The sequence below is a fragment of the Nelumbo nucifera genome, chromosome 1 (assembly GCF_055504915.1).
Source record: "Nelumbo nucifera cultivar China Antique chromosome 1, China Antique-T2T, whole genome shotgun sequence".
Taxonomy (NCBI): domain Eukaryota; kingdom Viridiplantae; phylum Streptophyta; class Magnoliopsida; order Proteales; family Nelumbonaceae; genus Nelumbo; species Nelumbo nucifera.
The window spans coordinates 107,428,088-107,444,091 of NC_142649.1; the positions used below are offsets into that span (position 1 = coordinate 107,428,088).

Genomic DNA, 16,004 nt, shown 5'->3' on the forward strand with positions numbered 1-16,004 from the left:
AAGACAGCAAGATGGCGTGAAAGAGGATAGGGCCCGAGGGGGCTCCCTATTTATAGTCCCCGTCTTTTCAAACTGACGGCCCGGATCAAAGCAGATCCAACGGTCCGTGGGCGCCCTGACTACATGCCTTCTGAAAACCGAAGGCGATTGGTGGCACATCTTCCACGATTAAGGTAGTCGCAGCCGCACGACATTCGGAATCAAAGGCCACCTCAGCACGTTTTCGGAACCCAAAAAGTCAGAGAAGTCAGAAGATCTCTTGATTCCTGCAAATGCATTTAATGGGGATAGTCAATCAAGTTTGAATTTTAGTCAAATCAGTCCATCGCGCTTCATAAACTCCCGGCGCTAAGGCAATACTTTTAGCCTGAGGAGTGGGGGGCAATTGATGAAGGATGATTTGACTCGACCTATGAAATGGCGACACATGGACACTAACTCAGCGTAAGCAACAACTCAGCATTGTGGTCCAGTACAACTAAGTAATGGGTCCATAAGGCAGCTCGCTACACCGTAGCGCGCCAAAGGAGGAGCTCGCAACAACGCGAGCTCCGGGTTCCCCGATCTACCACAAAAGGGATATTCCGAGGCAACTTTAACTTGTGAGCTAAGAAAACCGGCTCGCCCAAGCTCCCAAACAGACAAGTCATCCCGAGGACTAATTCTACTAAGGACACTCCTGAAGTATTCCGAGCTCGCAGCAAAGTAGCTCGCGAATGGGCTGCACGAGCATTCCTCAGGAAGCTTCTATCTAACAAGCCGTACCAGTCAGACTGCACCACATCCCTTACTGACGGCGTAGTCCTTGTCCTTTCAACAGTTTGCACCCACGTCCCTCAGCAGGCGGAGGCGTGTCACTCACCCGGGCAAGGAGTACGTCCCTACGGCCACCTGCGCAGCCCTGGCAGGTAACGGCTGTGGCAGGGGCCCTGTGGCGGTTATGCCCGATCTCATAAGAGCGCCACTATAAAAGCCCTCAGGGAAGAAAGGAAACTCTCTTTTTCTGAGATCTCTAATCTCTCGAATATAGTGATAAAGCGCGACCTGCACTCTTAGCTTTCGTTCTCCTTTTGCTTCCTGTACGCAATACTAACTTAAGCATCAAAGTATTCCCACTAGGTAAAATCCCCGGGAATCCTTCATTTCATCTTCTCAGGTGTCGTCCGTTGCCAACCAAGAGCCAGTCAGCAGCCAGCTAGGAGTGCCCGGATCGTGCTGCATCAAAATCCAATTTCCTCTCCATATACCATTTTGGACATTTGTATTTCATTATTTGTACACTCACTAGAACATACGAGTGAATCCACATTAATGTCAAAGGGTTCAACTATAATACCGGAAAGGCATGATGCTAGAAAAACTTACAAGCAGTCAATCAGAATCATAAAACCAGTAACCAATCAGAATTCATTTTCATCCAAATTCACAAGGGGTTGTGATTGGTCAAAGCCTTTCCGGTATCATACCTTTTTGGCATCATAAATTTTCCCAATATTAAAAGTGGTCATTTGACTATTGGTTTCTCTTTGGAAATTCGAACTTTTTTTGGGAAATTATATATAACAACCTTGTACTTAAGAGGTGGTAACACTTAATCCCCCTGAATTTTGTTTTGTGACAAAGACACCCCTGGACATACTTTGCCCTTTGATCCATTAATGGGATTGGTAGCAACAAATATCAAAATGATGAAAATAACCATTTTAAAGCACAAATTGTATATGAGTTGGGATTTTTGAAAAACTAAGGTCGCGTTTGATAAATATGGAAATTCAGATCTAAAAAGTTAAAAAGATATTAAGTGTCTGAAATCTGAAAAGAGGCATAGATGCTTTTCTAATTTTTAGACGCTTTGAACCCATAAGTTTGTTTGTGTTGGATCAACCCTTTACCATTTGAAATTTATTGATTTACTATTTTACCCCTAGAACATACTATTTGTAAATGTCGAGTTCAATTTGCATTATCTCATAAAAATAATTTTCAACATCAAAATAACATTGAAATAATACAACTAAAAAATAATAAATTAATAAATAAAATGATTAAAATTAAAAAAAAATTAATGACTATAAAAATATTAAAATAATTAACAATTGATAATTTACACAAATAAAAATAAAATAATTTTTAAAAATTAATGAAATAATTAAAAATTACTATTTAATAAAAACTAATAATTAGTAATGTTTAATAAAAAATAATTATTAAATAATAATAATAATTAATAAAAAATTAAAAATAATTAATGTTTAATAAAGATATCAAAATAATTTATAATTAATAATAATATTATTATTTCTACTCATCGAACTGCCGCTGCAACGGTGGTGGTGGCAAGAAGATAGGAGAGAGAGAGAGAGAGAGCGAGAGAGAAACAAGGAACCGCCACCGATGGTGGTGGGAAGATGGGGGAGAGAGAGAGAGAGAGAGAGAGAGAGAGAAAGCGAGAGCTAGAGAGATAGAAGGAACCACCGCCGCTTCAATTTGCAGCGACGGTGACGGGAAGAAAGGGGGGAGAGAAAGAGCAAGAGCGAGAGAGAAGGAACCGCTACCGCTACAAGTTGCAGCGGCGGTGGCAGGAATATAGGAGAGAGAAAGAGAGACAGAGAGTGCAGCGGCGGCGGTGGTGGTGGTGGAGATTCGTAGGTCGTAGTGGGGTTCGATTTGAGTTACATGAGGGACAAAAACATGTAATATCAAAATTTCTTTAAGGGCATTTATGTCTTTTATACACCTCTCAATTACGTCTGAACACACAAGTGCCAGGCTACTAACTTAAAATTTCATATCTAAAAAAAGATTTCAGATCGGTTTTCAGATGCAACACCAAACGAGTCTGATGTTTGAAAAACAAGTTTTTCATACACCAAACCTTTGAAAAGTGTTATCACACGAGGCCTAAGTCAAAGGACAGATGGTATCATAAAAATATGTAAGGCTCAATTTGTAAAGAATACAAATACAAATATGTACAGTACAAATACATACAAAGCAATACAAAATATAAGATTTTGCACTGTACATATTTGTATTATACGTCTTCCAAACTGAGCCTAAGGGTCATTATCATCATTATTCAAGCCTTATTTCAATTATATGGAATCCAATTTGTCATTCCATTCTATTTAATGCCATATCTATTGTTAAATTGTTGGTGTTTAAATAATTCCTTACTACTTCAGCTTCAGCCCATCCCATGTCCTTTTTGGTCTTGGTCTGAACAAGGAAAATCATTTCTCCTCTTGAGCTATCCTGCTGACTAGAGGCCGTTTTAGTTATTCAATCAAACAACCTGAGCTATCCTGTAAGGGAAATCATCTACTCTTTTTAATTATCAATCAAAACAACCCTTTCATCAGTGACTTCCAATCTTTATAGGGATGAGATGGGTTATACTTGATGTGGGTAGTGGGTTTATATAACTTGACATACATCACGCCACGTTCTAGGGATTTTCATATTGAACATAGACCCCATCATTCCAGTTGTGGAATGGTGCATCAAATCTGGGCATTGGCAAGTAGGGGTGTCAATTGGACTGGATTTGGTCCAATCCGATCCTGTCCATGTAAATTCATTACAAACGGATCAGGTCCAGTCCAATCCAATGATTATTTTGGACCAGTCTAATTCAATGTCTGCACCATCCAATCTGTTCAAATTTATTTTAATTTAGATTAATTATAATTCAAACCTGGTCCATTGACATCTATATTCCTATCTTCTATCAATGGATCAGATATTGACTCAATCCAACCCAATTCAATATAAATTCATTACAGATGGACCAGGTCCAATCCAATCCAATAAATACTTTGGACCATTAAGTTTGGATTGGTCCAATTCAATACGTCTTGTTGGTCCATCCAATCCGCCCAAATTGATTTTGGTTTGGAGGGATCCAATCCAAAACTGGTCCATTGACACCTCTACTGGCAAGTCTACAAATCGATCTGATTCTGATTGTGGAATGCTTTAACTGGTTATAATTTTTTCAGATCTCCAAACGAAGCCAACGACGAGGGAAAACGCGGTATTAATAATGAACAGAAGAGAAAAAAAAACTCTGCTTCATCCTTCATGAAGTATCTCTGCGTGCCCTGAAGCCTCACAGAAGTGGGGAGCATGTATAGCAAATTAACAATTCCAAATTCGATGGGAAAAGAGGCTTGGTGTGAAAAGTGAAAACTTCTAGGGCCCTAAATATTTCTACATATATATATAAAAAAAAAAGGAAACAAAGGAAATAGAAATCTTCCGCTTCAAATAAATATATAAAGGGAAAATTACCAAGTAGAATTGTTCTATCAAAAAAAAAATCAAACTAAAAACTGAAACAACAAAGAAATACAAAAAGCTCTAATAATACAAATTAAAAAAAAAAAAAACAATCAGCCAATCACATCTTCAGCCGCTAATATCTTAAGCATCTTGGAACAGTACATCAATGATAACCTCAGATACTGTAGATACTAGGGACTATTAACAGCCTAATGTTAAATTGGCCAACTAGGAAACTACTTCTCCAGAAGCATCAAATCCGCCAAAATCTCATGTAGTTCGGGATTAACTAATCTCAAAATTATCCTATCTGCAACTCTCGCATAAGGTATTGATGAATGGAAATTTGTCATCATATTGTACTCTAGCATGAACAGCCTCCTCCTTGCTGCTCTGATTGGGATGAATTGACAGTGGGCTTTAAGTTCACATCAACCATATCTTCATGTTTTGTCGAGGAGAGGGTCTCCATCCCTGGCAAGGCAGCTGCAATTTTACGGAATAGTGGCTGCAACAATTATTTTCACGTGAGGAAAAAAAAAAAAAAAAAAAAGAAAGCATGAGTGAGGAAGACAGGATCTCTAGGAGCATTCATCCATGTATGTGCTGTACATATCATAAAACAAATATACGGAGAAATGGAATCCAAGGTTGTTTGTCCTATAACTAGTAAACATTTACATCCAAAGGTTGACTATCAAATCAAATGATTTTAGCAAACTATTTTATAAATTGTTCTAAACAGAATGGAATGGCAAAACAAGATTGATGTAGACGACCCCATTTAATTGGGACAAGGCTTAGATGATGATGATGATGGTTTTGTAAACTGTTCTATGGAATTATATCATATTATTCTGAAAGTTGTTAAAAATAGGGAATAAATCATAGCTAGGTAAATCAGGTCAATTTTGGCCTGGATATCTCTTAAGGGAACATAGCAAAAACATACTGCATCAGTCATATGTATGACAAAGCCACACAGGTATAAAAATTGGCTCATTTGTCATTATTTGCATCTTAATTCAGAAGGGGGAAAAATACTTGCAGTAGCCAAGAAAAAAAAAGAAGGGTCTCTGCACCTTGATATTGAATCCTGCTTTTGCACTGGTTTCTATGAACATAACTCCAAAGTCACGGGACTTGGCATCTCCCTCCTCTATTGAAACTTGCCTGTTTTGTTTCCATAAAGAAATTGTCACTTGTCAGAACCATTTTGAAATGGAAATCATTCTATATGCACATGGGGTACTGCAAGTTAAGAAACCAATTTCTTTTTTTCCTTTTGAAAAATTAGCTCTTTAAGTCCAGAGTGACATTCAAATGAGACAATCTCTTTAACTGGACTTCCACAATATTGTTCTGTTCAAAACCACCAGGTGACTGATATTATCAATATTAGTCTTTCCAGGCCCACCGATTCCTTAGATTATATTGTTTTCCATCAGTTCACACAAAAATAATGAAGACTTAAAATTATGGTTGGATTGTTGATATAAGAATACTTTTGAGTTTCTTGTGTAGTTGACATTCTGTCTTAGATAAATTATTAAAATTTCATAATGATCACATCCTGGTTTATATGCATTATGGAAAATATTGTCTCAGATTTGTGCATTTTCTTGGCAAGGCTGAATCTCCATTATAGCATCAAGATACTGAAGTGTCTATAGATTTATAGGAAAAAATCTACCCCTTCTACAAAAATTTTCTTGATGGTTCCCATGCCCTTACAAGATAGAAAGCAAAATAACAGGTCTAAAGTCATGTATCTTAGAAAAACACAGGAATGAGATACAATTATAAGATTTACATGACCAAACTCAGCCAACAAGAACGAAGAATATACAGATCATAACCATGCATGTACATTAAAAGGTTAATCTAAAACCTACCGTTTATCAACAAGATCAGTTTTGTTCCCAACAAGAACAATGATGACATCACTTCCTCGTTCTGTGCGTACTTCCTCAATCCACTTGGAAGTATTCAAAAATGATTGTCGATCTGCATTATGTTAGATAAACACAAACTTCAGAATAAAGTTCTAAATATTACAATTTTTACTGATTTGACAAAATATGGATGAAACTTTGTGATAAAGCAAACTTACAAGGAAATAATTATATAGTATATTTATAGAACACAATGACTTTGTACTATGGATGCATAAATGCTCCATTAAGTATTGGAATAATCTCAGCACCTACATGCATCATTAGGATAACCTACATAGAAACTAACTGAGCTATTTGGGGCCAGGGCTGTATTCTTTTTGAAGAGAAAAATGTATTTTTTCTTCAATTTTAATGAATCTGGTCATGACTCATGAATCATAATCCATCTGATCCTAGGTAGTTCCTGCCAAAAGGGGGAAAATTATGACCACATGAATTATTTTATTTACTATTTTTATCAGAAAGAGAAAGAGGAAACTATAATTTTTTTAATTAACTTCTATAGGTTAAATCCCTTACACCTTCCCTGGGTTTTCTGAAAAGGCCTTAAACCTCCCCTCAACTTTGAGCTGCCCTTAAACCTCCCCCGACTTTTGGCGATAAAGGGACTTATACACCCTTCTGTTACTCTACTGTTAGAAATCTAACAGCAGCTGCTGATGTCATGGATCTAAACATATTATAATGCCAATTTTTCCCTTATGTAAAATCATCCAATGTTCGATAACTGAAATACCCTTAAACATTTAATAAAAAATAACCTCAAATCTTCAACCAAAAAAATAAAATACCCTTAAACCTCCCGTATTAACAGTTTAAGAGTAAACAAAATGAAAGCTAGAATTAGGAGTAAAAAATGTCTCTGTAAAGCTAGAATTAGGAAAAATCTACTAATGTCTCTGTCCGGTTAAAAGTAACAGAAGGGGTCTGTAAGTCCTTTTATCCCAAAAGTTGGGAGAGGTTTAAGGACAGGTCAACATTGAGCTGAGGTTTAAGGCCTTTCCAGAAGAAAACCCAGGGAAGGTGTAAGGGATTTACCCATCTTCTATATATCCATTATTAATATTCTTAATTCAATAATTTATGTCTTTTCTACAGAGAATACCCAAGGGAACCTCTGGCACAATTTAAAAACTTTGTTTGACAAGTTGACAGGTGAACAATTAGCTATAGGTGAAGTGCATGATCCATGATGATTATGTTAAAATCCCTATTTTGCATCAGACTTCGCCTTTCCCTATTTTCCTTAAGTTTGTTTGGGACATTTGAAATTGATAACAAATTCAAGAAAAATAAGTTACACATTTTTTTTCTGAAAAAAGAAACAGCTACGATCGTTTCCAGTAGAACTACTACTCACTAGCTTTTTTTGGTGGGAAATTTACTACTCACTAGCTACATCATATACAACTACTGCAACAGAAGAGTCTCTAATGTAGCTTGGAATGAGACTCCTAAATCTCTCCTGTCCAGCAGTATCCCTGAAAATTTAAGATACCAAATTTTAGAAAACTGGAGTAGTATCAATATGTGAAAGGCAAGGATGTATATCAGATGAAAGAATTAGACAGCAAAGAAAAGCCCATCTTATGTGCAACCAGAAAATTCATATGCAGATGTGTATCACTAGTTTTAAGGAGAGAATTTGATGAAGATTCAGAATTACTGGATCAAAGTATCAATATTGAGAAAACTGACGTTTGACCTCATGTATGGATCAAGAAATATCATCTAATTAATTATTATAAGAAAAACTATATTGAATCAAATATACATAAGAAAAAGGAAAGCCCTTAAAAATATACATAAATAGATAAATACTTCAGCAACTTCTTTTAGTTCTCTTATTTTCTTGATTATATGTGCTACAAAATTCAGATAATAATAAATACTGATTAGCATATTATGTCTCTTAGAATTTCTTTATTGATGCAGGACTAGCCTTGTGTCTGTCAGATCAGACATCACGAATACTGTCTTTCAATTGCCACATTCAAAAAATAATTTCTTCTCTTTGCTGATTACTTTAAAATACGTTTAGTTTATCCTTTATTTTTTAAATGAGATAATTATGTTCAGTAAGTCCCAAAGCCTATTTCTGAATATTTACTTTATCTAACAATGATCACTTTTTCCTATACTTTTGTGTGCTTTTGAAGTTATCCTTCCAAACTGTTGGGGTTTATTTCTTTCTACAACTGAGGACCCTCACACCCCATGAAAACTAACAAGGATGCTTAGACTGCTTCATTACTTCACCTCAACATATAGTCAGGAATAACAAATTTTCCTTTTAGACTTCCAACTAATGACTTACCTTTGAGGACAATGGTTGTTACAAATTATCTATAATCCAAAGTCAGTGTTGCATGACTCTCCTGAATGGATGATGTTTCATGCCAGACACACATTCGAGTCCAACATTCCATGGATTCTTGAGGTAACTTATACATAACATTTCTTTTCTTATCTCCTAGCTTATTCAACATAAATGAACAGCTAATCTACAGGATGAGTCCATTTTTTATATCAAATGTCACTTAGTAACAATGTAACATTTTTGTAGGTATCTAATGTTAGAAATCAAAATATATTAATTATTTTAATAATATACCTTTCCATAGACATGTCCAAGAACCCTGTTTTCTCATCTTTCCGAATCAGACTCTTAGATTCTGATCCCATGTGTGTGTCCATACGACACTGCCCTATCATATATCTATTAACCACTTTGATGTTTTGTCCACTCCCTACCATTGAACCTACACTACAAAATCATTTCTTTGGCAACTTAAGAAAAAATGTTTGTATTTGAAAAAAAATATAGATCTAATCCAAACTCTACTGGATATTTCTATAGGACAGAACTGTTCCAGTTGCCTATATTTATTCATGAGCTGTAAAACAAAGAAAGAACAAGGTAAGACTAAAGAACCTAGATGCAAACACAAGCAGGTACAGAATAACACTGAAATGTCCAATTATCTGGACCGTTTTCCGGTACCTTGATTCAATAATTCATAACAAGGGAGAGATTGAGGAGGATGTCACCCATAGAATTAGAGCATGATGGGCAAAATGGAGGGGTGCATCTAGAGTTTTATGTGATAGGAATACCACTTAGATTAAAAGGAAAATCCTATAAAACAGCAAAGTGTTGGGGAGCTAGGAAACATATCCAAAAAATGAGTGTGGCAGAAATGTGTATGCTAAGATGGATGGGTGGAAAAAACTAGAAAGGATAGGATTAGAAATGAAGTCATTCATAGGAACTTAGGAGGATAGGTGATAAAATGAGAGAAAGTAGACTAAGATGGTTTGGTCATGTGCATAGAAGACCATCAACAACTCCCGCAAGACGAAGTGGAAGAAATGATTTTAAGGGGATAGAAGGGCACGGGGTAGACCGAAAAGGCCATAGGAAGAGAAGTGGAAGAAATGATTTTAAAGTTCCAATAATTTAACAATGGATATAGCATTAAACAGAACAGATTGATGAAACAGGATTCATGTACTCAACCCCATATAGTAAGGCTTGGATGATGATGATGAAACTAATTAATGATTAAATGCAAAGTTAAGCTTATGGACAAATATTTTAGGAACAAGAGGTTTTAAAATAAGTAAGATTAAAACAAAATATATGATACTCAAGTTTAATAATAAGAGTGCAAATCAAGGTGAACTTATGACCTTCAGTACCTAGGTAATTCATAACAAGGGAGAGATTGAGGAGGAATTGGAGGGTGTCACTCATAGAATTAGAGTAGGATGGACAAAATGAAGGGGTGCATCCTGAGTTTTATGTGATAGGTAAATACCACTTAGATTAAAAGGAAAATTCTATAAAACAGTTGTAAGGCCAATTATGTTGTATGGAGCAGTTGGGCAGTCAAGAAACAATGTCCAAAAATGAGTCTGACAAAACTGTGTATGCTGAGATGGATTAGTAGAAAACTAGAAAGGATAGGATAAAAAATGAAGTTATTCAAGGAGCCTAGGTGTAGCTCCAACAGGTGATAAAATGAGGAAAAGTAGACTATGGTTTGGTCATGTTAATAGAAGACCATCAACAGCACAAGTAAGGAGTAGTTTGTTGCAAGTTGAAGGGACTAGAAGGGCTAGAGGCAGACCAAAAAGGACATGGGTAGGAGTAGTAAAAAATGATTTAAGTGCCAATATAACAATAGATATGGCATTAAATAGAACTGATTGAGTGATCGGTGAAACAGGATTCATATAGCCAATGCCATATAGTTGGGACCAGGCTTGGATGATGATGATGATGATGACAAAAATATGAAGCAACTTTTGATCAAGCCTTAATGGAAGAAAGCAAGTAATGGAATCTCCTCTATAAGGGTCAATACACACTTGAAAAGTTTTTGGATTAGCCGTGGAGAAACAATAATGCTCATTTTTCAACTGATTTTTTGCATTCCTGCATTTAGCTAGACATATCTTCATGTTCCTCCTGTTCTTCACATGCAATTCACTTCATGCTACCTTTATAAAGAAAACAACCATTTTGCTTTCATGTATCATAGATACACTAATGCAACTTAGAAAAATTGGCTGTGACAAAATTATTAAGCACACAAGTCGTTGGGATAGGCTAACCAGAAAATGAAGAAGGCATACCAAAGTTGCAAACGAACTGTTCTGTCTTCAAGGTACATTGTCTTGGACAGAAAATCAATGCCAATTGTGGCCTGAAAGTCACATAGAAAAATAGTGTAAATTATAAATCATCCAGGAGGGATTATCTGCTTTGTAAATTGTTGAATTTTACAGGGGAAGTACTGATCCAAGTACTGAAAGCATTTGAAAAAATATCAGGTAGTACACTTGATAGTGTTGAATTTTCAAATTGTGCATGTTATTTCAGAACATGAATAAAACTAAGCACATTTTCTGAGTCGGGCATTTGAACAATCAGAAACCACATTTTCTGATCCTAGGTTATATTACTAAGTTGATAGTTTGATATATAAAGTTTTTATATTAAGGCTCTTTTTGTTTCAATGTAAAACGGACAGAATCTTTTTAGGCTGAAATATTTGATCCACGTTTTTGCCCATTTAATGGTGAAACTTTGCTTTCTTTGCCATTTACAATAAAACAAATTAGAAGGGTGGAAAAAAGTTTTCCATGTAAAAGGGGCAGAAATAAGAACTGAAATATTTCAGTCTGAAAAATATCACGTCCATTATATGAAGAAACAAACAAATAGATACCAACTCTATTAGATCTGCAGGAAAGTAAATCACATACTTGGAGAACTCATATCCAAGCAAAACTTTACCACATTATCCGTCATGTTAAAAAAAATAAATAAAAGATCAACCGGTTTCAAGAAAATTACGTTTCAAACGGTTTTAATGGATGAACCTCTAATCTCTTTTCAAGTGCTTTATTTTTCTTTTCTGGTCAGAGAGCTTTTCTTTTACAGGTGATTTGCCATATCTCATATTAAGCCAGAAGGCGTAGTTTTCCAATCTATCCACATGCAATGTTTTAATCTATATACATGCAAGGACAGCATGCGCACAATCAAATCCACAGTATTTAAATGATTAAACGAAAAAGCAAAATTGAAATCTTAAAACGAAAACACCCCATTTCCTAAAAAATACCAAAAATTCAGTTTTCAACAATCAAAAAGCAGTTAAAGACGATAAATCCAAACAAATTTAATGAAGAAAGAACAAATTGATAGACCAGGATAGTCTATACAATCGGGAATACGACAGATCAGCAAATTCATAGAATATTAACAGATAAAACTCGTAATTCGTAAATACCTGATATGTAGTGTCAAACTTGTCGTACATGAAACGGGTGATAATGCTGGTTTTCCCAACGGATTGGTCGCCCAGGAAAACGAGCTTGTATTTGGCGAGAGGAGAGACAACCGCCATAGGTTCTCCTTTCTGATCTTTCTCTCCCTCTCTAGCTCACAGAGACGAACAGATCTGAATCTGAATCAGCTAAAACAGAGAAGAGAAAACAGAGACGCATTTTCTGATTTGGTTTAATAGGAAGAGAGGATAGAGGGAGAGAAACAAACAGGTAACCGCCAACCAACGACAAACAAGACCCCTCCTAGCCTTCAAATACGTTTCATTTACCGATTTTCAATTATGCCCCTCTTCTTTGGAGAAATGGCACAAACTCTTGACGCAAAAACAGCCTGGGTCCCACACTGGGTGATGCAAGACTGATCTTAGCAATGGGAAAGAATCCAACGGTCGAAACTTCACGATTTAGCTTTTATGGTCCCGCAGGCAACGGTTTCATTGGTTGATACTTTTTTTGTTTTGAAATGCATTCAGTCGATATTTACACGTACCCTTACTCAACGATTAATAGTATTAACTTTAATGTCAAAACAACTATAAACCTAGAGGTATTGGCTTCTCGAATTTTTTTTTTACTAAAATATCTCTCCTCTTGAATGTAGTTCATCTCTATTGAAAAGGTAGAAAATGTAATTAAAATAATAGCATTAAGTACATTCAATTACCTCTCATTAAATCTCACATTTAAGTCATTAAATAAATAACATTCTCTTTGAATCCAACATTTATACTTTTGTTTATCATCATTAAATTTCATTAATAAATCCATACACAATAATTATTAATAGAATATAATTTTAAATTTATAAAATAAAATATAGAAATGAAATCATATTTTTCATCTAGGTGGTGGGTAAGTAGTTCAACCATTTGGATCAAATGGATAATTTCATGATGTTATAAATAAATAATACAAATTTAAAAATATAAAAATACTTTTATTTATCATTATTAAATTCCACTAATAAATCCATACACAATAATTAATAAAATGAAATTTTATATTTTTAAAATAAACCTAGAAATGAAATCATATTTTCCATCTAGGTCATGGGTAAGTACTTCAACCATTTGGGTCAAATGGATAATTTCATGATGTCATAAATAAACAATACAAATTTAGAAATATAAAAAATACAAAAATTATAGAAAAAAAATTGAAAAGAAATTGGACACATTTCTATTATTATATATTTGTCATATTAAAAAATAAGCATGACAAAATAGAAATAATTTTATTACTGATGGACATCAAATATACAACTTAAAACCGATAGGAAATTAAACCATCTTCCTATCTAGGGGGTGGGTTATTGGTTCAACCTTTCAAGTCAAATAAATTAACCCATGATGTATAATTAAAAATAATTTTTTTAAAATAGAATAGTACAAAAAGTATGAAACAATCTTGGGCACATTTATAATATTATATACTAATAATATATACAAAAATATGTATGATAAACAATAATTATTTTGTCAATGATATTCATGATGTCATAAATAAATAATACAAATTTAGAAATATAAAAAAATACTTTTGTTTATCATCATTAAATTCCATTGATAAATCCATACACAATAATTATTAATAGAATTATATTTTATATTTTTAAAATAAACCTAGAAATGAAACCAGTAAGGTCATTGGTTGTTGATTATTATCACCATCATCATTTGATACTACCACGTGCAAAAATAAATCCGAAAACAAAAATTACTTTTATTGATGATGAAAATGTAATACATGATTTAAAATCAACTAAAAAAGAAAAAATGGTTTTTCCATCCAAGTGGTGTGTTAGTGGTTCAACTATCCATGTCAAATGGATCAACACATGATATTATTAAATAATAAAATACATAAAATTCTAGAAAATGTATAAATTTGTAGATAATTTTGGGTACATTCAATAATATTATATATTGATCATATAAAAAAGTGTGATTAATTAGAACTATTTTCATTAATGATAGAAATGGGATAAAAATTAGGATAAAAATAAAGAGCGTTAATGTCTAATACATTACTCCACTAACTATGTCAAATGGTAAGGATTAAATTTGATTCGACCTGAAGATCTTATCGGATCTCATAAATATTGATTCGAATCTAAATCTAATCAAGATGTTAGATATTCAAATATGATACGATCCAATTTAATTTAAAAAAATCATAAATTATTAAAAGGAAAAGAAAATATAATAGTTGAAAAAAAGAAAAACAAAAAATATAAGTATTTTTTCAACTATTTTCATCATATAAGAAGTTTACAAAAATGCAAACAAATATATATATATATATATATATATATATATATATATATAATTGATTTGACCACAATATTAAAAACCAATATTCAAACAATATATTAGAATTGTATTTCCTTTTGGTAAATGAGTAATTTTTTATCTCATAAATTAAATAATAAAAATAAAAGTATAAAATTTTTTATAAATTTTATAGAAAATTTTGAACATGTGTTAATTTTATATATTCTTCATATTAAATAAAAATATGTTTGAAAATAAGAATTATTGTTAGTAAAGATATAAATGGTTAAAATAGAAAGAAAAAATGAATTAATGTCTTAATCATAATCAAATTTTTTGGTTAAATAAGTTAATGATTCAACCAGTAAGGTCATTTGTTTGTTGACTATTATCATCATCATCATTTGATATTGCCACGTGCAACGTGCGTGCACTTTTACTAGTAATATATAAATACATAGGAATTGTTTATTTAAATGATATATATATATACATATAAAGAAATATATTATAATTAATATAGCAAGACATGTAGATATTATACAACTTTATTAATAATGCATCAATCAAGAGTCCAAGGCAAATATTATATAGATTTTTACAAATTAATATATGCAAAAAGCCAATATTATTTTATTATCTATTAAAGTGTAAGGCATAAAGCATATGCAACTATTATATTTGAATTATTATATCATTTTTTTCTATTTTTATTTTTATTTTTATTTTTAACATTAACAAAAATTTCAACTAAAAAATTAATTCTTAAATGTTTGATAAATAATATTTATATTTTTATAAACAATAAATATGTTATTTTAAAATGTAAATTAAAATATCAATTAATAATTTATAAAAATATATAATCTTAACTTAAAATATATCAAATCTATTAAAATTTTGAAAATGCATATCATATGAAAATTCATAAATTTTAATTACTAAAATAATGAATCCATTATTAATATTTCATTTTTATAAAACTTTGAAGTTAAAATTTATTTTTTATATAAAATGTAGATTAATGGATTTGATAGATTCAATCTATATTATATTTTCAAATACTTTGTAAACAATACTTTTACTTTTGTAAATAATAAATACATTGTTATTTAATGTAAATTAAACTATTAATTAATAATTTATAAAAATTTAAGATATATACCATATGCAAATTTATAAAACTTAAGTATTAAAATAGTTATTCTATTATGAATATTTTATTTGTATAAATTTTTAAAATTAAAATTAAATTTTGATATATATATATGTGTGGATTTTATAAATTATTTATTCTATTTATTTATAAAATACTAATTTTGAATATTCTTTTTAATTTATAGTTGAAGTTTTTGAAAATAAATGTGTGTTATTTTTTGTTTGGATGTAAATATTAAGTTTAATAAAAGTTATTTTATTACACTTACTAATACGAAATAACAAATGGCTATGTAGTTAATGCGTGCTTGGGCATTGGGCTTGTATCGATGCAGCCCGATACCGCGTATCAATATTTTAATCTTTGCCCTTACAATATGATTTTCATAAATCATAATCTATACGCATACACCGGTAGAGATGTGGAATACACTTAGTGTTCTACGCTTTCTTCGAATCGGACTTGCTC

The 16,004-nt window shown here is 32.5% G+C and overlaps 1 protein-coding gene across 3 annotated transcripts; it reads right to left on the reverse strand.

Annotated features, from left to right (window-relative positions):
• Nucleotides 1-4,246: 4,246 nt before the first annotated feature.
• Nucleotides 4,247-12,331, reverse strand: LOC104605980 (ras-related protein RABH1e-like). 3 transcript variants are annotated; one of them, XM_010270958.3, is made up of 6 exons: nucleotides 12,047-12,331; nucleotides 10,884-10,954; nucleotides 7,635-7,723; nucleotides 6,180-6,291; nucleotides 5,367-5,457; nucleotides 4,247-4,792 (listed from the first exon to the last, which is right to left on the reverse strand). In XM_010270958.3, the coding sequence occupies exons 1-6, from the start codon at nucleotides 12,161-12,163 to the stop codon at nucleotides 4,649-4,651; spliced, it is 624 nt and encodes a 207-aa protein (XP_010269260.1). In that variant the 5' UTR covers nucleotides 12,164-12,331; the 3' UTR covers nucleotides 4,247-4,648. The 3 variants fall into 3 exon arrangements, with proteins under 3 accessions (XP_010269260.1, XP_010269261.1, XP_010269259.1); XM_010270959.3 differs by having other exon boundaries at nucleotides 4,247-4,770; nucleotides 10,863-10,954; XM_010270957.3 differs by having other exon boundaries at nucleotides 10,863-10,954.
• Between the last annotated feature and the right edge of the window lie 3,673 nt (nucleotides 12,332-16,004).